The sequence below is a fragment of the Diadema setosum genome, chromosome 22 (genome assembly GCF_964275005.1).
Source record: "Diadema setosum chromosome 22, eeDiaSeto1, whole genome shotgun sequence".
NCBI classification, from domain to species: Eukaryota; Metazoa; Echinodermata; class Echinoidea; order Diadematoida; family Diadematidae; genus Diadema; species Diadema setosum.
The window spans coordinates 17,596,289-17,621,473 of NC_092706.1; the positions used below are offsets into that span (position 1 = coordinate 17,596,289).

A 25,185-nucleotide genomic window follows, 5' to 3' on the forward strand; every position below is an offset into this window, starting at 1 on the left:
GTTCCATATTCCAAGTGAGGGAAGACTTTGAATGGTACAAAGGGACAGGCAAACAAAGAAGGAGAAAGCGAAACTCGTATCAAATTTTTGCATTGAACGATGATATACTTTGAAATTGACTACTTAGTCTGCAAACGCTAACTCCCCACCATTCGGCCTCGTGATTTGGACATTCGACACAGTTAAGCTACAGAAGTTTGGTGGAGTCACGCTGGGAAAGTAAGTTATATTCCTCCTCATTACCCGTGGGTTTTGTTTCAACGTATCACAATGTTGTCCGTCACAAGAGATGGGATTAGCATTGTTCTTCTTTATCCAGGTCACTTGTATTCCTAGAGACGTTTTTAATGACAAAGACTAGAACAGAGTTGGGGACAGTCGAAGATAATTATGCTCCAACTTAACTGCAACGCACTACATGGCTCAGTATTGTAGAATCGCTGCCCAATGGGTGGATACAATTAAAAAAGCTGATTACTTTTTTTTCGTCTTGGTCTATTTTAATTAAAACTGAACAAATGACCTTATAATCACGTAGAATTACAGCAAAAGCATTTATTCAATATAGTGGTCAATGTAAATTCATGGTATTAAAGGTTTGGTTGAGATAGGGCCTACATGCTACAAATTAATCAGAGTGACATGTTGCTGCTATCAAACTAATTTTGATTATAATAAAAAAATAAATTTGTGATTATCATCAGACCTTACGAGATTTGCGAGGGTTAGAATCATTCGATAGTGGCAGTGCTGCTGCAAAATGTGTAGAGTCTGCGATTCTGCCACCCTGGTGTGTGATTAAGTAGGTCTAGTCTTGAGTTCCACTTTTTTGGTCGCCCACTATATACATGTTTTGTCCTTGACATCACGGTTTTGTATCAAAATTCGCGACAGAATCATCTCAGTGAATATTATTTGATATACTATACATTTTCCCAGCCAATTATGTAAAATAATCAACCATTTTCGTTTCATGCGCATACACATTTCTGTGTTTCAAGCAGCTGAGTGACTTTAGTCAAATGATTTCATGTTTAGTGCTTTTAAATTCGTTTTAGGCAACCGGGTTAAAACGTACAAATTTCAAATTCCGATGTAAACATTCCATTGTAAGCAAGTTCATGTGATCTTTAATTTCGTCATGATCAACGTATCGCGTTAGTCATCTTAATTTTTCATCTTTATTGTCATTATGACCATCATGTTGTTTTTGTGATCTTCATATTTTACTTTGGCGCTGGCGTGCCAAGCACCTCGCCATGTATAGGCCTGGGTATGCCGGTACCACTGGTCACATTTCTCTTGGGTGATGGCCGCGACGTTGTTGTGTCTAACTCATAGATGGATGAATATCGACTTTACAACTATGTCAATCACACATGATGATGAATGTAAAGATGTTGTATTTGAAGATAATAAAAATAACATAATGACCATTATGAACAGATTGATTTATATCGAAGATCACAAGGTATTGATAAAAAGAAAGTTTGTGTATTACGAAAGTGAATGTTCAGTTGTGAAAATCGATCGCTCAAAAACGAAATTGAAAGTGTTTCGAAATGCAAACCCCGTATTTGAATGCATATATCTATTTGGAAATTCATGACTAAATATGTATGATTGATATGTATGAATTTGAAGACTTATAAAAAAACGAAAATTGGATAATTTAAGAAATGTCGAGTTCATCGGATCTTACAGAAATTGTTTGTAGTGCCTGACATGGACCCTTACAAGGACCACTAATCAATATTGACAATTGAATAATCGTCTAAGATCTGCCGAACTTATTGTTAATAGTTTTAATCTTCCTTGTGCTAAAGCAACATTTTTTTTTTTGTGGATTACATTTTGATTTAAGGTTATCGTGGTAGTACCACATAAACGAGGTTCAGAGGAGAATTTCAAAGCATTATTCGAAGTAAACTCTCACAAATTTTGCCGTGAAATATCTGACGGATTTTATATCGTAGTCTAATTCTTCCATTTCTATATGCACTGTAACTTGGTACAGGCAAATACATCCGCAGCAAAATTAAACACAAATTTATACCAATCCCAATCAAAGCAATGCGAATTGCTACAAGAGCGCATCCGCGATTTCATGTTAACCCGTTCCATCGTACAATGAACTGAAGCCTCTTAATCTTATATACTGAGCTTATTCTGTATCAACTGGGTACCAGTATTAATCATTGAAACGACGGCCTTCTGCTAATTTTCCAATGTAGATTATTCGCACTACTTTTCATTATCAATACTGTACCCGTTTGTACCAGTTCGTCTTTATCTTCTCGCCTGCACAATACTACGTCACAGGAAAGCTCGCATGCCAATATAATGTCAGATTCACTGGCCCGAAAATTTGGAATGACTTTCTACTTCTCATAAATAGTGCTCGCTTGCTAAACAATAAAATTTCAAAACAAAGTTTAAGAAACATCTTCTTTCATGACTAATTGTTTGCTATTTTCTATGACAATTCGTATGGTATATTGTATGGATATATTCTTTTCTTTTTGTCACTCTAGTTGTATACATTGTTTTCTTGCCTAATAGCTGCTTTTCGCTCTCATTTCCTCTTACATTTTCATGCACGTCTTCCTGGTTATGTTTATATAAGTTCGTATTCATTTCCCCGGCAATGTAAACGTCTCTGTCCCTGTTCCTAATGTCAGTTTCTGTATCTTCATCGCCATTATTCCAATTATTACCACATATATCTATCTATGTTACGGGCACACTCGCCACAAATTTGTTACTTTTAGAGATTAGCCCGAGGCATATTACAAAATTATTGCATTGTTATTTGTACTTATATGTTGTTTCCTGGAGATAGATATCATTAAACTTGCTCCTGAAAAAAAAAAAAAAATCTCTTGAGATTGCAATGTTGACCTGACGATTATATAGCATTATGATGACATTTTATTAAATGATGATCCGGCATGAAATTGTGACACAGGGCTGCAGATAGTGTTCTACGCACCCCATCACAAGACAATAGAAATGGAAGACGCCACCAATACAGGAGGCGATGGTGAAACCAGCAGCGGCAGTAAATCCGGCCAGGCTGTGACTACTCAACCCAAGAAAAGTTCAAATTCTCAGGTATGATCTGCTATGAGTGTATTGTTTCTCTCACCCCTTCCGACCTTCCTAATACTTTGGACAATCTGGTATTAGATAGCACTTGTTTCTTTCATCAAGTCATCAACACAATAGCAAACTAGAGATTGTAATTTGTCATCACTGACAAATTAAGGTGATCCGATTTCTTTTTTAATCAATGATTCGAGTCGTGATAGTGCAAAGTCTCAGCTACAACATACTAAAATCTGAGAGAAATTCACCGAAGCATAAGTAAGATAGTGCTCGATAAAGAGAGTCATGTCAATTTTCACATCCAAAAAATTCCCTCCCATAGAGATAACACGTCATAGCGAAAATAGAAAATATGACCTTTGACCCCACTTTGCACAGACAAGATGGCATCTGAGCAAAAAGTGGTTATTTTATGAAATGATCCCTGTAACATGGTCTTTACGTGTGCGAAATATGGGAAAGATAGGACATGTATTCACCAAGATACAGGATGAAACATCTATGACCTTTGACCCTAATTTACATACCCAAGATGGCGTCTGATCAAGTCGTTGTTATTATATGAAATAATGTTCGTGACATGAACTAAACATGCGCAAAATATGGTGGTGATAGGGTATGTTTTTCTTGAGTTATTGCACATAACGTTGCAAAAAGAAAGAAATATTTCAATACATCGAAGATAAACTTTAATTTCAAGTAAGTTTTTTGACGTGATCCCGACATTGTATGAAAAAACAAAGGGCACACTTACGACAGCCCAAAATCTCAGCTACAACATATTAAAATCTGGGAAAAATTCACCGAAGCATTAGTGAGCTAGTGCTAGAAAAAGATAGTCATGTCAATTTTCACTTCCAGAAAAGCTGCTCTCCCATAGAGATAACACGTAAACTGGTCAAATTTTACAAGGATACTTTCAATCCATTTTTACGAGGTGATGACGTCATCCAATCAAAACTTTGTTATTATAAATATGAAAGAACATTAAATAAGCTACAACATACTGAAAGTTAGGTGAAACTCGGCAAATAATAAGTGAGATACGCTCGAGTGAACTTGAATTTTGATGACGTCATTTTGAAAATGTACTTTTTTTACTTTTTTAAGAAATTTGATATCTTTTAATCATTTTTTTCAGTATCGCCAACCCATGAAATGATATGTACAACTCATCAGCTTTCAAAATATGTAAAGAAAAGGGGGGGTCACCGTCCATCCTGACGAGTAAAATCGGATTTAAATTTGGCGGTTTTTTGGCATTGTTGCACTGTATATCGCCATTGACGCGCGCGCGGAATTTCAACTTTGACGGGCCCGTATGACGTCATATTGAGTCGGATTGACTTGAAACTTGGTAGAAACATTCCTTGACATTTCAGACATCCGATACGTGTGAAAAAACGGGAAATTTCTATTGCATATGAGCTGTGCGTGCGTATATACGCGCGCGCGTACGCGTCCGTCGATTTTTTCTGAAATACTCTAAATGACCTGAAACGTGTGCAAAACAATTTTGAGCTCGATTGGAGCATGTTAAAATTTCAACGCGCGCGTACGCGCTCGTTTACTATGAACGTGACTAAATTTTATGAAATATATCAATAGAGCTTGACTTGAACTATATGATATGTAAATTTCATTGAGAAAATCCATTCCATTAATGAGATACGAATGTGAATGTGTTTTCAGATAATGACGTCATAGTGACGTCATGGTTGACTGATCACAGTGATACATTAGATCTGTCGTCCTTATGATGTGATACATATATGGTATCAGTTTAGAAGTGATAGGTGAATGACTTTTTGAGTTAACCGCTGCACAACATTTGAGGAGAAAGAAATAAAGAAGAAGAAGAAGAAGAAGAAGAAGAAAGAATCCGTACAGATACAGGTGATCCGAGAGGATACTCGGATCACCTAATAATGCTCCCCTTTGTGTCTCACAACAACAAAACAAAAAGAGCAATAAGGGATTAAGATCGAATATAAAACTGACTGATCCATACCCATCTTAGATCATCATACAGATGCAGTTCGGCATTTACCAATACAGCAATACATATATATATATATATATGTGCCATGATGATTATATGAAAATAAAAGTGGACAGAGCTACGAGTCACAGGGGAGGTCTTTCGTTCCATAACATACTATCAATCGTGACAGAAGTACTGCTTCCAATTCATATTGATAATTTGAAATTAAAAAGAAAACACTGTAATTGTATTTGCTACCTGAAACGATGATAACACCTCGAAGTGCCACAAACAAAGCTCTTGAATCATGTCACAAAATTAAGTGTAGGCCTATGGCGCGTTCGAGATAAGTTCGTATCTTAATGTACAATGTGTGTTGGATGTCTTATGGGAGACACACTTTATGGCTATGACATGGTGAGAAAAAGGCATCCTTTTGCTTTCCCATAAACGCTATCGTTTGCACAGTGTTTTTTTTTTTTTTTTTTTTTTTTTTTTTTTTTTTTTTACGTGCAAATGTGCCGCCCTTTTAATGTAAATCCAAACATTATTTTGCAGAAGTTGTGGTCTGCAAGATAAACAGCCCATGTTGACTGCATAGTTTAGTGTTAATTGTACATGAGCCCCGTTTCATAAAACTTGTTATCAATAACAAGTTACGATTTTTGAATGATGTTATAAGCTACTGAAATCCTTGCATCTGATTGGCTGAGAGCAAATTTGTCATAGAAATGTGGCAGTTGTTACGTATAAGAAGTTTTATGATACGGGACTCTGGTATCTTATTTTTCCACTGTGTCTTCAGCACCTTTAAGTAAATATGGAAACAGTCAGTATAAACAAATTGATAGATTAAAAAAGTAACAGTGTCGCTGCAGCCCGCCCGCTTGATGTTCATCTTTTGAGCACGGTGTACTTATTTATGTTGAGTACAAGTAAAACAATATAGATGATTGCGTTTAAAGGCAGGTAACTACATTTTTTAGTGAATTGTGAATGGCCATGTGAAATTGCGTTAATAACCTGCCAGGGTGTTTCATAAACCTGTTCTTAAAGTTACGAAGAACAAGTAATGATCAGTTTTGATGTGCTATATACTTATCAGAATGTCAATGATGCAGCACAAGAACTGATTACCAGTCATTCTTAAGTCGTTCGTAACTTTCAGAACAGCTTATGAACACCCCCGCTGCAATACTTGACAAGGACATAGGCGCTGTTAATGGATTTTGTGCATTATGTATACCAGTCAAGCCCAGTCAGCTTGTATCAGAGACCGTGTACACACATGAGGCTCGGAACAGATCTAACCGTTAAATTTCTAGACGTTCAATCTGTTCAGAATCCTTGCATTGAATGTAAGCTTGACACAAATCCGAAGACTGTAATGGGCCTCTTCGTTGGAGAAGTTATAACATGAAGGTTGAAGCAGAAAAATTAAAAACACTAGGATGTTTGACACTGACACTTTGATTTTGTCTTAACAATAGTCATGTTAAATCAAAAAATTCAGTGGACACGGAGTGATAAATCGGACTCACGAACTTGTATAATACTATGTAATTGAATCATAAGCGTATGCGATTGCACAGTGTCCATCACAGCATTCTTGCAATACAGCATCAAGAGCTGTCAGAATCAGACACGATTTCCCTTCATCATGCCTTTCGCCTCGTTTCCTATTTTTTTTTATCCATTCCCCTATGAAATGTACCTACCACTTCGCATTTCCTCTAGTTAAGCTTCATTAATTAAATGTTCATGTATTCAGATTGATAAATCTGGTTATTTCATTAACATTGTGCACATCATTTTCGGGCATAATTGCCCATGCGATACAAAATAAATGGAAGAATACACATACTTATAAACAAGACTCACGCGAACACTGACTGGTTCAATTATCTCACAACATTCATTGTACAAAAAAAAAAGGTAATCAGAGGCTTTACTTTTTGTGAATGTTACACAGTCCATAATTATGTTGACCGACCAACCCTAAAATTATTCTACCAAGCCCTCATCCAGAGTACGCCTACTTACCTACACTTTCATAATAATATGCTGCTGCAGAAATACGTGTACAACGCAAAATGAACCAAAATCGCACTGACCACATGAGCGGGTGGCGCAAAGTGTATTATAGGCAGGGAACTTTTTTGGGCAATCTCTCCGGGATCTACGGAAGCTTAAAAGTGCCAACCAGATGACGAGATAAGAAGACGAGAAGACAGGTTAAATACCGAGAAGCCGAGTTATTGCAACTCGGCAAGTCGACTTGCTTGGATCAAGAAGACAAGATGACAAGTTGTTGAAACTCGGCAAGTCGACTTGCTTGGGACAAGAAGTCAAGATGACAAGTTGTTGAAACTCGGCAAGTCGACTTGCTTTGGACAAGAAGTCAAGATGACAAGTTGTTGAAACTCGGCAAGTCGACTTGCTTTGGACAAGAAGTCAAGATAACAAGTTGTTGAAACTCGGCAAGTCGACTTGCTTTGGACAAGAAGTCAAGATGACAAGTTGTTGAAACTCGGCAAGTCGACTTGCTTGGGACAAGACGTCAAGATGACAAGTTGTTGAAACTCGGAAAGTCGACTTGCTTGGGACAAGAAGTCAAGATGATAAGTTGTTGAAACTCGGAAAGTCGACTTGCTTGGGACAAGAAGTCAAGATGACAAGTTGTTGAAACTCGGCAAGTCGACTCGTTTGGAACAAGAAGACATGATAACGAGTTGTTGAAACTCGGCAAGTCGACTTGCTTTGGACAAGAAGTCAAGATGACAAGTTGTTGAAACTCGGCAAGTCGACTTGCTTGGGACAAGAAGTCAAGATGACAAGTTGTTGAAACTCGGCAAGTCGACTTGCTTGGGACAAGACGTCAAATGACAAGTTGTTGAAACTCGGAAAGTCGACTTGCTTGGGACAAGAAGACATGAAAACGAGTTGTTCAAACTCGGCAAGTCGACTTGTTTTGGACGAGAAGACAAAATGCCGAGTTAGTGGAACAGAAAAGTCGACTTGTTGCGGACAAAAAGACAAGTCAACGAGTGGTTGGAATTTGTTTAGGACAAGAAATCAAGGTGACAAGTTGTTTATCGACATTTGGGGTCTAGGAACACTACCCCCTGGAAAACTACCCCATAATTACTACCCCTTGGATCTGGATAACTACCCCCGGATAACTACCCCCGGATAATTACCCCCGGGATAACTGCTCCTGGATAACTATCCCACAGATGACTACCCCCAGATAGCACTATCAAATAAAACATCATCACAACGACAACAACAAAAAAGCAGTGAATTTAAAGACAAATACAACTTAAACAATCACTGAATATTTCCGATGCCCCACCCTGACCCGATGGTGTTAGCTCATCCAGCAAAACTGGTAATTGGATTTATGTTCTTTCAGAAAAAAAAAAAAAACTTGTCATTATAGTACCACCCAACGGCAACACATTGCCCTACGATGATCAAAGATATGTTCAGTTTATTTAGAAATGATTGTCCTCACCAAAATTTCAATGCATAAACCTGACGAATGGAGCAAAACTCTGGTATTTTTTTTTTCTGAAAATACTGTTTCCGTGACAACACAGTGTCTAACACCGACAAATGACGAAGGTTGCACTACAATCGGGATAACTATACTTCCCGCATTAGTACCCCTGGTATAACAACTACTTCCCGATAAATACCCTGGGGAATTACCACTGCAATCTTCCACTTTACCAGCGCAGTTACCCTCCAGGGCAATCGCAGGGCTAGCCCCGAACAACTTACCTCCAGGGCTATTCCCGATAGGGCAACTCATGGGCGTCACCAGGGGGGGGGGGGGGGGTGTTAGGGTGCTTCAGTCTGCGAGCGACCTCAACGCCGGACGCTAAATAATTGGTTTTTCTTTTTCTTATTCAATTTTTATTTTTATTTTGCACCAGGGGGAAAAAACAAAAAAAAAACAAACAAAACAAACAAAAACAATCGCACCCCGGATCTGGCAGCACTGATGCATTATACATACAGTGTTTACCAGGGAGGTGGAAGTATTCTTTCTTCCACCTCCCTGGTGTTTACTATCTATCGACCGTACTGTATACGTAATATTTCATTCATTGTGCAACGGATTATCAATTCAGAAAAAGCAAAAGCTCCATCGCATGGGAGGAAGATACCCCGCCCACCCCTCCCCCGTTATAGGTCTCCAATCAGTGGCGTAACTGGGGTGGGGGGGGGGGGGGCACGTGCCCCCCCCCCCCCCCAATCCGCTGGTTAAAAAAAAAAATATATATATCAAAATGGTAATTCAAGGGTTAGTAAACTGCTTTTGAAATTGACATGAAAGGGTGAGCAAGAAATTATCATTTTTTTCTCTAAGATTTCTTTTAACCATAATTAAAGAGGCATCAATAGTGTGAAACATTGTTCAAAAAGCCCGGAGCCGACAAAAGATTGTGATTCATCGTGATTCCTGGTTGGCATTCTGAATGATAGGCAGGATGGAGCAGTGTACTCAGAACATCCGAACGGCAAAGAGTCGCTGTAATGTTGCGCAATGTGATGTAGAATTACATCTCTGTACCTTACACTTCGTTATATCAAAGCTAGATCACTGATTGTTGCTTTACATACAATAGTCTATATCAAAATGCCTTGCATTGCCAATAATAAGACTTGACAGGCTATTTCCCAACTTTCCCAACACACACAAACACAAACAATTAGGGGATGCTCTAAAGTGCAGATTTTGGAAATCCTTCCCCCGCTTGGTCACTTCAACGCCCCCTTGCTGGTCATACCTCCCCCAATCATGAACAATAAACCGACATCCTTGACTACCAGTGGCGCACCGCCCCCCCCCCCTTATTTTCCAAAGCGAAAACAACATATTTATAGCTAAAAACGGCAGTTTTTTGACTGTAAAATGTCAGAATTTTCACTCTCACTCGCACCGCTCGCTCGTATTTAATCGCTCTGCCATTCTCCTGATGTTGCTGCCAGTATTAAATTGCCAGCAGTTGCACCCGGTGCGCCCCCTTAATTTCCAAAGCGAAAAGGATAGCTACAAGCGGCAGTTTTTAGACTGTAAAATGTCAAAATTTTCAAGCTCGCTCGCATTTTAATCAATTCAATTCAATTCAAACTTTATTTCATTTTTCGAAAAGAACATAAACATTTCACTTCCTTCGGTAACAGAATAAGGTTGCATAATCAAAACAAAGCAAATTGAGAAAACATAATTGTGGAACATTGGGGTAACAGAAATGTTGTAAGGAAAATTGATTGACTGAAGTGAAACAGACGATATAATCGTTATGCCATTCTCCTGATGTTGCTGCCAGTAATTGCCAGCAGTTGCGCCCTGTGCGCCCCCCTTAATTTCCAAAGCGAAGAAATATTATAGCTACAAACGGAAGTTTTTTTGACAGTAAATTGTCACATTTTTCAAGGTCGCTCGCTCCGCTAGCTCGCATTTAATCGTTATCCCATTCTCCTGATGTTGCTGCCAGTAATTGCCAGCAGTTGCGCCCGGTGCGCCCTGCTTAATTTCCAAAGCGAACAAATATACACTGTAGCTACAAACGGTATTTTTTTTTTTTTTTTACTGTAAAATGTCAACATTTTCAAGCTCGCTCGCATTTAATCGCCTTGCCATTCTTCTGATGTTACTGCCAGTAATTGCCAGCAATTGCGCCCGGTGCCCCCCCCCCCTTAATTTTCAAAGCGAAAAGATGCGTAGCTAAAAACGACATTTTTTTTTAAACTGTGAAATGCCAACATTTTCGAGCTCACTCGCTTCTCTCGCTTGCATTTAATCGTTGTGCCGTTCTCCTGACGTTGCTGCCAGTAATTGCCAGCAGTTGCACCCGGTGCGCCCCCTTAATTTCGAAAACGAAAAAAATATATATACAAACGGCAGTTTTTTGACTGTGTCAAAATTTTCAAGCTCACTCGTTCTGCTCGCTCGAATTAAATTGTTATGCCATTCTCCTGATGTTACTGCCAGTAATTGCCAGCAGTTGCGCCCTGTGCGCCCCCCCCCCCCCTTAATGTTCAAAGCGAAGACATATAGGTACAAATGGAAGTTTTTGGACTGTAAATTTGTCAAATTTTTCAAGCTCTCTCGCTCCGCTTGCTCGCATTTAATCGTTATGCCATTATCCTCATGCTGATGCCAGTAATTGCCAGCATTTGCGCCCGGTGCGCCCCCCCCCCCCTTCATTTACAAAGCGAAAAAATATAGCTACAAACCGCAGTTTGGGATCGTAAAATATCAAAATTTTCAAGCTCGCTCGCTCCGCTCGCTCGCATTTAATTGTTATGCAATTCTCCTTTTTTTTTTCGTTTTACAAAAAGTCCCTCCGTGGAAGGGGTATCCCCCTCCTACACCCTCTCCCGCTCGGTTGCTTCGCTCCCTCGCCGAGGATCTCACATCGTCACATAATGTATCCCCGTAATAGTCCTTCGTATTATTTTCATTTTCACTATGCTCTATAAACGCGACTTTTACACTCTTGTTTTTACAAAAAGTTCCCACCGTGGGAGGGGGTATCCCCCTCCCACACCCTCCGCACTGAAGGAGCGAAATTGATCATCGTCGAGGATCTCACACCATCACATAATGTAATACCCCCGTATAGTCCTTCATAGCGAAAGATTCGTGCATGTATACAATCACATGTATGTACATATATTGAGTATGTGTAAATGTACATGATGACAGAGGATCCAATAAATCAAATAAAAAAAAAATCTCACAGTTTACATTTACTGTCAAAACGCACCCCCGTCCCCTTGAAAAAAAAGCTGGTGACGCCCCTGCAACTCACCCTCTCCCCCGAAAACATCCCCCGTCCCCGGATAAATACCACCAGGACAATTTTCGCAGGGCAACTACCCACCAGATAAATATCACCCGGTTGATTACTCCCTCTAGGGCTTTCCCACCAATCCTGATAGCCTACAACTATTACCTCTGGATATCAAACTTCTTACCCTCCAGACCAATTCACCAGAACAATTCCCTATCGGGCATCCCCCGAACCCACGGCCCACGACAACTACTCAGAGGCAGGCAGGGATGAAATGTCATGGAGTACCCCATGAATATGTCTACTTATGGGCCCACATATTTTACCTTTATTTCATAAATTAATAAGTACATTACTGCATCTATTTTGAAAATTCTTATCACCGCCTCCAGATGTGTCTAGGAGAATTTCGATGCTATTTTCTGTTTATACCGTATTTAGTAGTCCGGCAGCCAAAAACCATTTTTTTTTTGCCCGAAGTACTTTTTCTCTGATACAGTTTTTTTTTTTTTTTCTCTGATGATTATTCATCTTTTGGGTCTTTTCAAAGGTATTCAGGTGGTTGTGGAGCTCTCACCCTTGGGCAATTTTGATTATTCAAAATGGCGTCCAACATGGCCGCCACACAGCCCTCAATATAGGAAAATGTATGTAATCATGTGTTTTAAATGCTACTATATCAACGTTTGGATTGGAGCAGTTGTCCAAAGGTCCAATGACTTGAACAAGATATTTTTGACATTTTTTGTTGCAGAACAGTTGCCACGGTAAACATTGAATTAGCTTAAAATCCTTAAAATGCACAATATAAATACAAAATGATATGGAATCGGGTTTGTGTGTGTGGTGAGGGACATGTTGACCAGAATGTTTGGCAGAAATTCGTAGAAACTATTTTACCTAAAGGACCTGAGTAGATGGTTGCCATGGATACTTGCTCTTTGGCTGGTTGCAGACATGATATTTTACATACGAATGTATAGTCTTGGGATGTTTCAAACTGTATAAGTAACCTGTAATATATATATATATATATATATATATAGAGAGAGAGAGAGAGAGAGAGAGGAAGCTTATCAATCTGTAAAAGAAACTGACTACATCGTTGTCTTCCGAATTTGCCTTTTTCTTGGTGTTATACATGTTACCATGAGAGTATCATCTGAAGAGATAATTGCCTACGATGTCTTGAAGCATCATAAAATTATATGATATATGATATTACCAAATTGAAGAACAACTATAAACCTGTCTTGTAGCTATGAAAATTTCTTCTACTCTTCTAGGAAATTGCCTAATAAAAAAAAAAAAAAACTTTCTTTAGAAAAATAAATGTCAACACTCTGCAGAGCAAGGAGAGTTAAACCATAAGTTGGGCCACCTTTAGAAGACATGTGCTACTTGTTTGAGAGTTAAACCACGATGTCAAACCATAAAGATTAGATTACAAAATCGGCTTACAAGTAGCCAGTAGCCAGAAATAAATCTTAGCTTAACAAAATCGGTTTTATTCTAAATTCAAGCATAGAAAGATATGAAAATTTAAGAAGTTCAAACACTCAAAGTGCACTTTATTCTTAAACATCCCTTAATATAAGAACCACTCATATCGGGGCTGGCGCTATGTTTTTTTTTTTAAAGTGAGGCGGCCCAGTTTATATTTCTGGTGCCACTTCTGGGTTTTACTGACAAGCAAAAAAAAAAAAAAAAAAAAAAAGGAGGGGGGAAGAGGGCTTAACTATTATTTTCTGATATTACTTCCCGGGGTAATAGGCTGAATCAGCTGACAAGAAAAAAAAAAGGTGAGGGGGCCTATCCCACTTTTCTTGTGCCTATTAAGTATAAAAAAGTGTGGGGATCCTGGTGGTAAGACCCTATATATTCCTATGTATTATGCCCCCCCCAAAAAAAAAAAAAAAAAAAAAGTTGAGGCGAGTCCTCACTCTTTGTTTGCGTCGGCTCTGTGTATTACAGTGAAAAGTAACGTTTTGCGTAATGATATTTTGCAATGGAACTTCTTCAAGTTTGAGGGAGTTGCATCGTTGCTTGGCAGAAGAGACTAGAAATAGAAAAAGGGGAATTGAAGAGAGAGGCGACATATGGGGATAGTAAGGAGGGCAAAAGTGAAGAGCGTGGGATAATAATGGGTCGGAAGTTGAAGTTGTACTATTAGTGGAGACGGTAGAAAAGGGAACAGAGAGAGTGGTAAGAAAGAACAGAGTGAGAATCAAGTAAGATATTCAAGATTCTTTAAGTTTGCTCATCCCCTCCCTATGTCTTCGATACTATAGTCCCTCGCATAATGAAGCAAAGTAAAAATAAGCTACTCATCAGAACTGGAACCTGAATCTTAAAAAACTTACATGACCTAATTTAGAAACCTACATGTACTACAGAAATGAAACAAGAAAAGTAAGTCATAATATGTTTTGTTTTGTTTTGTTTTGTTTTGTTTTGTTTTGTTTTTACAGAAAATTATAACAAACACATATTTTCTTTGTCACAGTGTTTTTGCCTTATACACTTGTATCATATCAACTTCGGTTAAATCAGCATGACTCATGAATAAAAACTACAGGTAAGTATAGTGAGATAATTAACAGGAAATCATGTAACAAACTGGATTATTTCATTCTCAAGGACTGTAGTTTATTACGAACAATGTATGTATTATGTCAATGTCATGAATGTGAAAGTTATTTCATTATATGCCTTCACCTTGTACCACATAGGACGTCTCATTTTTGAAATGTTGTTTTCACATAACACTTAATGAACGATTTTTAAGGAAATTTATGCAGGCTGTAATATTGCAATGTATGTTCCAATAATTTGACAAAACCATGAAAATATTTCACATTGTATGATTTTATTTTTGTATTACAACTTGGAAACAAATGAAAACATGCACATCCCAGCTAACTGTCGGTTTATCCATCCAATAAGTATTACACAAAGATGTTAGTCTCTTGCCATCTAATTTTAATAGTGTCAAGCAATTTTGTTGCAATGTGTATATATATGCATGTTATGGGACTGTCCTTGAAAGTGACATTGAGCAGTTACCATGGCAACCAGGACATATCAACTTCATAATTATAACAGAGGGAGGTACTGGTATGTGTAACCAATATAGGCATATGTGGAGTAAAGACCTGAAATATGATATTTCACATTTTCACATCATTGCTATATACTGCAATTCAATCCTTAGGCATTTATTCACAATTAAATTCAAGTTTAGGTTGCTATGGCAACTATAAATATAAATTAAGGCTAGATTAATGGTAACTTCATTAAGGTTTTCTTTGTAAGAGGTATGCAGGTAATTGATATTTCGTTGACGTCGCACAAATAAGAGGCATTTTTGTGTATTTTGCATACTTTGCTAACTTTTTTGAGGTTTGTTCCAAGTATTTGATGGTTACCACGGCAACCAGATTCTGTTCGACTAAAGACATTGTACTAATATTACTGGCCGTTTAGATAAGTGTTCTAATTGAAGTACTAGTGTTTTAGTGACATTTTTCTGACTCTTGTATAGGCTTCATGGCGGCCATTTTGGACGCCACTTTGAATAATTAAAATTGCCCAATGGTGAGAGCTCCACACCCACCTGAATATCATTGTAGAGATCCCAAAGATGAATAATCAACAAAGAAAAAAAATATATATATATCAGAGAAAAAGTACTTAGCCCCCTCGGCTGCCGGACTATAGCATTCATTTCAGTATTGCCCTGCTGCATCATTTTGCAGTAACCACTACATTATAGGTAACACAGAACATTATTTCCATTTAAAATTGCCCTTTTCTAATATTAGGCCCCAAACAATCACCTCTCCTCCAATTAATTTGACACAAGAAAATTACCACTCCCATTTAAATTTTCTAACATCGTTTGTTATTTCAGTCGGAAAAAAAAACTCATATTCTGTGAACAGCGAAAAATAACGGGTATCAATGAAGTCTTCGAAATCACAGTGATTAATTATTCGTTTCTTTGTAATGATCTCGGTATTCCCGAGCCGCTCAGAGCCGATAATACATTAACCATCTTTTTTTTTTGTCTTGTCCCTTTGTTTACTTGCTTGTTTGCTTGCTTACTTAGCGGTCGTGCTGGTCATCCAAGGCTAACGCTCAGAGATCCCCATTTCTGCATTCTGTCTAGGAATGTAATCGTGAAAAGCTTACTTGCTTCACATATGATAGTGATGATTATGTGAATAATGATGATATTAATAATGATAATGATAATGATAATAATAATAATAATACAGAAAGAAAGAAAGAAAGAAATACTAATAATGGTGCCTATACTTGCACAGGGCGCAGGTCTACTTTTTTCGATGGCGTTTCAAGAAATAAAAATGAATTTAAATATCATACATGTTCAAACAAGAAAACACAGAAGAAAATGACAAGCAACAAACAACCATATATACCAGATAAAGATTGCAATCGTTCCGAACATTACATATTGCAGTTATAGTCCTTATTGTGAGGGGAACAGATACGTTTTAAGTTTGGATTTCAACATTTTATAGATGACAGCAATAGAGTAGGTATACGTGGAAAAGGGTATGAACCGAATGATGTACTAATAAGTTTTTGTGACATCTTTTTTTTTTTTTTTTTTTTTTTGGGGGGGGGGGGAATATTACACAATAGCGAATTCGAAAAACCCAACCGAGAAGAAGGCAAAGAATGATTAAGCATAACAGCCATGGGCGTAAATTCCCCCTGTAATGGAGGCGGGGGGGGGGGGGGGATGGTCTGTACATAATTTTATTACATAAAAGAAATGTTACCATTTTATTGAATTTATTTGGGCACTATTCAGGGCCGCGCCACATTTTTGAAAGGTTGGGGGGGGGGGGGGTCAAAATTACCTTTCAGTGAAGAAGAAAGGAAATCAAAAGACAAGAGAAACAACAACAAAAAAGTCTTCATACTGACAAGTAAAAACAAACAAACAAAAACAAGAACAAAAAGACTACATATTTTTGCTGCCACTTCCCTCCCACTTTATGATTCATGCAAAAGAATGGGACATTCGCTCCCTGTAAAGTGTGTGTGTGTGTGTGTCGGGGGGGGGGGGGGGTCACCAAGCTTCTCCCCCTCCAAAAAACAAAAACAAAAAACAAAAGGGTGCGCCGGTCAGGTTATTGGCTTGTAAACCGTGGTAATGGTGACTATCGCCGATCATCCCCCCCCCCCCTCGTACGGATTTATGCCGTTGATATCAGCTGCAGATTTTGATCCAACAACAACAACATCAAAAAAGAGGAATCGTATATTTGAAACTTAAATAACCCAACTGATATCTAACATTCCGCTGAACTTGAGCTATATGACTTCGATATGAGATTTCGTGATCGACTATCACACATAAGTTACGGGCTGTTTTTGATGAAGTATACAAGTGCTAGAGACAGGACCGATATGGACATAACATCATTAATGATCGAATTTACTTAACATATGATTCTGAAAACCAATAACTGAAAATCTATCATCATTCAGTTTAGGCCACATAAAAGAAGGCTCCATGTGTTAAAGATGTATATAATAATGTACTATAGTACATGAATGTCTTATATCGGAGAACGTGGATACAGCTGCTAACGTCTTTCACGTTGAGTGAGATATTCAACCAGGATGTAAAGGCCCTAAAGTTATCCAGGGGATTTCTTTTTCTGAGGGGAGGGGGGTATTCCGGGTGGTAGTTATCCGGGGGTATAGTTATCCAGGGGGTAGTTATCCGGGGGGTTATTATCCGGGGGTAGTTATTGGGGGTGGGGGGGGGGGGGGTAGTTATCCATGGGTAGTTATGGGGGGGGGGGTAGTTATCCGGGGAGTAGTTATCCAGGGGGTAGTTATCCAGGGGTAGCTGTCCGGGGGTAGTTATCTGGTGGTAGTTATCGGGGGGGGGGGGTAGTTATCCAAGAGGTAGATATCTGCGGCGGTAGTTATCTGGGGGTAGTTATCCACGGGGTAGTTATCCAAGGGTAGTCATCCTGGGGGTGGTTATCCATGGGGTAGTTGTCCTAAGGGGGAATCGCCCAGAGGGGTGATTGCCCTAGGAGGATAGTTGTCCAGGGGGTAGTTGTCCTAGGGGGTAGTTGTCCTAGAGGGTAATTGCCCTGGAGGGTAATTGCCCTATGGGGTTAGTTGTCCGGCAGGTAGTTGCCCTAGGGGGGACTTGTCCTGAGGGATAATTATCCAAGTGGCAGTTATCCGGAGGGTAGTTTTCCAGGGGGTAGTGTTCCTAGACCCCAAATGTCGAAAAACAACTTGTCACCTTGATTTCTTGTCCTAAAACAAATTCCAACCACTCGTTGACTTGTCTTTTTGTCCGCAACAAGTCGACTTTTCTGTTCCACTAACTAACTTGTCTTCTTTTACAAAACAAGTCGACTTGTCGTGTTTTGACAACTCGGCATTTTGTCTTCTTGTCCGAAACAAGTCGACTTGTCGAGTTTCAACAACTCGTTTTCATGTCTTCTTGTCCAAAACAAGTCGACTTGCTGAGTTTCAACAACTCGTTATCATGTCTTCTTTTCCCAAACAAGTCGACTTCCCGAGTTTCAACAACTCATTTTCATGCCTTTTTGTCCAAAACGAGTCGACTTGCTGAGTTTCAACAACTCGTTATCATGTCTTTGTGTCCCAAACAAGTCGACTTGCCGAGATTCAATAACTTGTCATCTTGACTTCTTGTCCCAAGCAAGTCGACTTGCCGAGTTTCAACAACTTGTCATCTTGACTTCTTGTTCCAAGCGAGTCGACTTTCCGAATTTCAACAACTTGTCATCTTGACTTCTTGTCCAAAGCAAGTCGACTTGCCGAGATTCAACAACTCGTTATCATGTCTTCTTGTCCCAAACAAGTCGACTTGCCGAGTTTCAATAACTTGTCATCTTGACTTCTTGTCCCAAGCAAGTCGACTTGCCGAGTTTCAACAACTTGTCATCTTGACTTCTTGTCCCAAGCAAGTCGACTTTCCGAGGTTAACAACTCGTTATCATGTCTTCTTGTTCCAAACGAGTCGACTTGCCGAGTTTCAACAACTTGTCATCTTGACTTCTTGTCCCAAACGAGTCGACTTGCCGAGTTTCAACAACTTGTCATCTTGACTTCTTGTCCCAAGCAAGTCGACTTTCCGAGTTTCAACAACTTGTCATCTTGACTTCTTGTCCCAAGCAAGTCGACTTGCCGAGTTTCAACAACTTGTCATCTTGACTTCTTGTCCAAAGCAAGTCGACTTGCCGAGTTTCAACAACTTGTCATCTTGACTTCTTGTCCCTAACGAGTCGACTTGCCGAGTTTCAACAACTTGTCATCTTGACTTCTTGTCCCAAGCAAGTCGACTTCCCGAGTTTCAACAACTTGTCATCTTGACTTCTTGTCCAAAGCAAGTCGACTTGCCGAGTTTCAACAACTTGTCATCTTGACTTCTTGTCCCTAACGAGTCGACTTGCCGAGTTTCAACAACTTGTCATCTTGACTTCTTGTCCCAAGCAAGTCGACTTGCCGAGTTTCAACAACTTGTCATCTTGACTTCTTGTCCAAAGCAAGTCGACTTGCCGAGTTTCAACAACTCGTTATCATGTCTTCTTGTTCCAAACGAGTCGACTTGCCGAGTTTCAACAACTTGTCATCTTGACTTCTTGTCCCAAACGAGTCGACTTGCCGAGTTTCAACAACTTGTCATCTTGACTTCTTGTCCAAAGCAAGTCGACTTTCCGAGTTTCAACAACTCGTTATCATGTCTTCTTGTCCCAAACGAGTCGACTTACCAAGTTTCAACAACTTGTCATCTTGTCTTCTTGATCCAAGCAAGTCGACTTGCCGAGTTGCAATAACTCGGCTTCTCGGTATTTAACCTGTCTTCTCGTCTTCTTATCTCGTCATCTGGTTGGCACTTTTAAGCTTCCGTAGGGATCAGATTGCGAGCGCCTCGCACCAATTATTAGGGAGCTTTAGATTTCAGACGCGCGGACGTTCAAAGAGAGAGAGAAAAAAAAAAAAAAAAAAAACACGATCTGAGCGTGCGCAGTAGCGCGGATCAAGTTACTACTGCGCACACTCAGATCATGTTTTTTTCTCTTTGAACGTCCGCGCGTCTAAAATCTAAAGCTCCCTATTGTACACGTTTCCGCCAGTCATTCATTCCAACTTTCATCCACATGTGCAATCGCCATGCCTTTGGGGAATTCCAAAGAATTATTTGGGGAATAAATAATGGAGATTTGTTTGATTTTTTTTTTTCATCGTGTTGTGACGCTGTTATATCATGTACTTTATATCATGTACTTTATAAAATGTTATAAGGTGTTAATTAAGATGTATACAGATGCGAGATGAGAGTTAATGCAGAAGATGAAGATGTTGATACGAAGAAGAGGAGGATTTTTCTTGAACGTTGAGTCTTCAATGATGATCTTATCATTATCATGGATATTGTTAAACTACCCAATTGAGTAAGATATACATAAGATGCACTGTGAATATCATGATCGTTATCTTTATTTTCTGCAACAACCAAAGTAAAAGATTTTTGTTTGTCAGAATGTAGCGTATACATGCCGTTCTTTGAGTGTGTATATCTCTAATATATGTAACGCTGGTGGACGGAACATTTCCACATTAGTATTGTAGACAATAAAACATTCAATTCAATTCCACTGAATTCAGTTCAGTTCAGTTCAATCATGTATCACGTACAAATTTAATAAGACATTATTCAATGTTTTGCTCTGTTTCTATTTTCTGTCTTTTTGTAATAATTGGTAAAAGGAGAGCATGAAAGTGAAAACCCTGAGCAAAACGTCATTATCTGAAGGGTAATTTCACTGTATGCGTATTTCCATTCATAAAACAGGCGTGAATTTGTTTTCCTGTATACTATTTACTAGTCCCATCCATTCTCTCTTTTTCTTCTTCTTCTTTTGTCCGCTAATGAAATACATGTAGGAGCAGGCTGGGAGCAGCAACGCTGGCAGCCAGGATAACTATCCTATTGTGACAAGGAAGCCTGCATACTGTAATGGTTCCTGCTGTGGCAAGGCTCTGGTCACTGCTAAAGCCGGAACTGGGTCGGTGAAGAAGGAAATCAACCCCGATGCTTCCATGGAGTGTGTTGGTCCCATCGTGGGATGTGACCTGTCTCTTGTCAAAGACGAATGCGCACTTGCCTTGGGCTGCAAAACGCAGGTCTGCGCCGCAAACTTCGTCTTCAACATTCTGGCTCTCACACTCGGGTTGGCGTTTAACACGAGGTGCGTTTATACCGAGGATGAAGTCGAGGTACAAGTGATGGGAACTGGGATCGATTCGTCGTCTGGGATGGCTGTGTGCCTTCTGGGATCCAAATTCGGCATTCATGACAAGGAAAAGGCGAAGAAGAAAAAGCAAAAGAAGAAGGCAAAACAGAAGAAGGGGGCAAATCAGGGGAAGAAGGCAAATCAGAGGAAGAAAGCATGGGAGGGGGAAGAGGATGAAGAGGGAGGGGAAGAAGAAGACGGAGAAGGGGCGGAAGAGGAAGGGGCGGAAGGGGAAGGGGCGGAAGAGGGAGGAGCGGAAGAGGAAGAAGCAGAAGAGGAAGAGGAAGAGGCAGAAGAAGAGGCGGAAGAAGAAGCGGAAGAAGATGAATAAGAAGATAACGATGAGAGCGAAGACAATGGAGTAGAAAACGAAGACATAGTGGCAGTCGAGAACGCGTAAATGCTGCTGTAAGTGTTATGAAAAATTAGTTATCTCTATTTAGTACAAGCATATGCACAGATCCAAATTGTACAGCACTGTAGATATTCAACCTGTAGGTATTTTTCTTTGGCGACTTAATGCAACTAAATGTCGTCGAATGGGTGGTACATGAAAAATTTTGATAAATTATTGAACTTGTTTCACATTCGGCTTGAAGATGTCTAAGGCTATTTTTGAGCTCAAACTGTCGCAATCCAGACAATTAAGAGATAGAAGTTGCATTCGTTTTTGTATCCAGATCAGAAAAAAAATTGTAAAATATTCATTTATTGTGTGTTTTGGATGGGTTTTCGACTTCGATGGAAACTATATGGAATTATCTCCAGTATAGGAGTACATGGAATACATAATGTAAATACAACGGACAGTTACAACTCATTACATCATGTGACTGCTTAGAATATTTACAAGTGACAATGGTGAAACTATAAGAGATTAGAGCTGAAACCAGCTTCCAGGACTAGATATTCTAGCTTTTTTGTTTTGGTCAATGCAACTTAGTTTCAGATAGCAGTCTTTTAAATGCACTGTATAATAAGCACGATGCCGGCGTTGCTAGCCGCGTTATACTCATAGCTGTAGTTTAAGCATTTCTGCGTGTCATTTATTGCTTTTCTTACAAAGATTGTTTGGGTGAAAATGACAGAAAGGTTTGCTATATCTCCTTTCGGCTGTTTCGTGGAGTGAGTCTCGTAAAGAGATCCAATTGTTTTGCTCAAAGTTGTTTAAACAATTAATGATGCTTGAAGTTATAAATGCGTGGATCATAATGTACCTAAAATTGTTTTAAATCATACATGAGCTTTTTGCTTGTTTGTCAGCGCTGCTTCTAAACTTGAAAAATAAACCATAAATTTACATTTTTCTCACAGCAGTAACAGAGTATTAAATTCTGAATATAGATTCACAGATTTGACCCCCTATGCTACGACGAAAATATTTTTGGCTCTTCGTTGTAATGCAAAACTTTGCAGTGTATACTAGCGTTTGTGATAAATTATATAATACCTGTTGATGAGCCTGTCGTAGAATAGCCAGCCCTTGGACTGTTTTTTGTGCAACAAAACATGACCCCCCCCAAAAAAAAAAAAAAAAATACAAACGTTTATTGAATGGGGTCCCACGAACTCGATACCCACGAGTCATACGACCCATGATTTAGACATTAAAAAAAGGTTCATGAGTCATTACACCCACGAGTCATACAGTCCACTCGATAGAAATTTTAAGTAAAACAGGCCCACTGGCTAGACACTAAGTAAAACAGGCACACGAGCTAGAAACTAGACAAAAGAAGGTCCAGTTACAGATCGACACTTTACATTTTAGGACCCGCAATGTAATGTCGAGCTCGTGGGCCTTATTTGCCTACTGTCTATAGCTCATGGACCATGCAGCTCTTGAATCTATTTTAGTCGACGTCGAGCACTTCGGCCTCGTTAGTGTCTAGCTCGTGGGCTGTAGGCCGATTCATGATTCGTGAGCTTTTTAACTCGTGGGCTGTATGACTCGTAGGCTGTGTGAATCTGGGCTGTATGATTCGTGGGCCGTATGGCTCGTGGGCTGTATGACTGTATGACTAATGGGGTGGAGCTCGTGACGTGCACCCGTTTTGAATAACATACACTCAATACAGTTTCTGAGCCTCACAGGACTATACTAAGTAATTGGGGCGTGAGATGGTGACATATACGAGTCGTGTTTTGACTGCATGTGTGAACGTGTGCGATGATTTATACTGTTTACTGTATCAGAGATTGTGAACTTATTTTTACACGTGTATTTGCTAGATCATGGATTTCTTGGCGGGTGAGCGGAAATAAATATCTGCTTAGATGTTATTCATATTGGGTAACTACTTCCGTGTTTTTAGTAGTAACACTGATTAACGCAGGGTTTATTTAGGTGCGTTATTCTGTAGGGCAATTTGTCAATTTAATGAATATATATATATATATATATATATATATACACACATTATACTTAAATTAAATCTGTCATACATCAACTGAATATGAAACACATTAACATTACGTTGAGTCAAATGTGCACAAATTTCACACACAAACCTATGGACAGGAAATTAATGTGCCACGCAGAGGGTTAGGGAAAGTGGAGTAAAACGGCCCTTAGGGGCAAAACGAATTCCTCCCATTATCTCCATAATCGTCTAGACTGCACCTGTACCGCTGTTATGTGATAAAAGTTAAGGAAGTGAAATTCACGAAGGGAAAGCATTAATTGCAGCATTTGGTCGGCTTTTTTTTTTTTTTTTGACTGCTTATGTTCTTTTTAGTTGCTTATGTTTAAATCACGCAAAATTTATGTAAACCTTGAACTGGGACCTTTGCCTTATAATGACATTTGCCCTTTGTTCTGACAAACTGTCATGGAAGCAACAGCTCGTATTATTCCACTTTCATACACACACACACACACACACACACACACACCCTCACACACACATACACCCACACACACGCACAAGTATTTTTTTATTGTCAATCTTTATTTTTTCTTTTCTTTTTCATATAAACATTAAAACAATGATATATAAATTAGTTAATTGCAAAATACAAATCTCATTATGACAACACAAATTCCAGAATTGTCAATATTACGTATAAAAAAGAAAGAATTTTGTACATACGAAAGGCATTAAGAACAGGCAAACACATCAAACAGAAGGGAACAAGGCACTTTCCCCCTTTCCCACCCAACCCCATGTCCGGTGAACCCGATCACATTCTCACTCACTCAAATACTTGAATCACAAAGTTACAGTGCTGATATTGCCAGCGAAGCATTAGTTATGGGTGTGTAAACAGGTATAGGAAGGTAGAAAATACAAACAAACATACAGCCAACAACAAAAACCCAAACAGTTACATCCTACACACTGCCGAATAGAATCATAAAAAATAAGTTTTAAAAAATCACAATACTACATTTACATTCCCTATATATTTAACTCTACCCATTTCAATAAGTGTAACCCTCAAGTTTTAGTCGTTAATTCCTTTTCCTGATCTTTATAATCTATAATCATCATTAAAATTTCATTCGTTGAAGGAAGCACCCCTTTTGATCTGGAAAAATATGTGATATATTTTAGAATGTATATAATGGAATTACATATTTTGATTCTTTGAGAGCTTCGTTGAATCCCCAATAAGAATCAGATTCCAGTCACTGATATCTATTTCCCTCAAATCTAATCTATTATTACTTGCCAATTTCTTTGAACTTGTTCACAAAACAGAAATATATGTGGTTACGTCTCGTCCTACTCTTTACAAAAAAAAAAAACAAAACAAAACAAAACAAAACATAATTTATTAGATACAAATCCAAATCTATAGAGGTGCTCTTTAATGTATAAGGCACCGTGTAGTAACTTGTATTGAAATTCCCTGAACTTACGACAAATTACTGTCCGTCTTATTCTCAAAAATATTTCCTTACATTTTTTCCCTACCAAAATTATATTGATTACACCCATCTCGTATT

At 38.9% G+C, this 25,185-nt stretch overlaps 1 protein-coding gene across 1 annotated transcript; it reads left to right on the top strand.

The window, feature by feature from the left end:
* Positions 1 to 3,012: 3,012 nt before the first annotated feature.
* Positions 3,013 to 21,564, top strand: LOC140245089 (uncharacterized). Its single transcript, XM_072324687.1, has 2 exons — positions 3,013 to 3,114; positions 20,884 to 21,564. The coding sequence occupies exons 1-2, from the start codon at positions 3,013 to 3,015 to the stop codon at positions 21,562 to 21,564; spliced, it is 783 nt and encodes a 260-aa protein (XP_072180788.1).
* Positions 21,565 to 25,185: the final 3,621 nt, after the last annotated feature.

Coding starts and splice junctions, on each gene's coding strand:
- LOC140245089 (XM_072324687.1), top strand. CDS start 3,013: ATGGAAGACGCCACCAATACAGGAGGCGATGGTGAAACCAGCAGCGGC. Junction 3,115..20,883: donor AGAAAAGTTCAAATTCTCAG/GTATGATCTGCT, acceptor AAATACATGTAG/GAGCAGGCTGGGAGCAGCAA.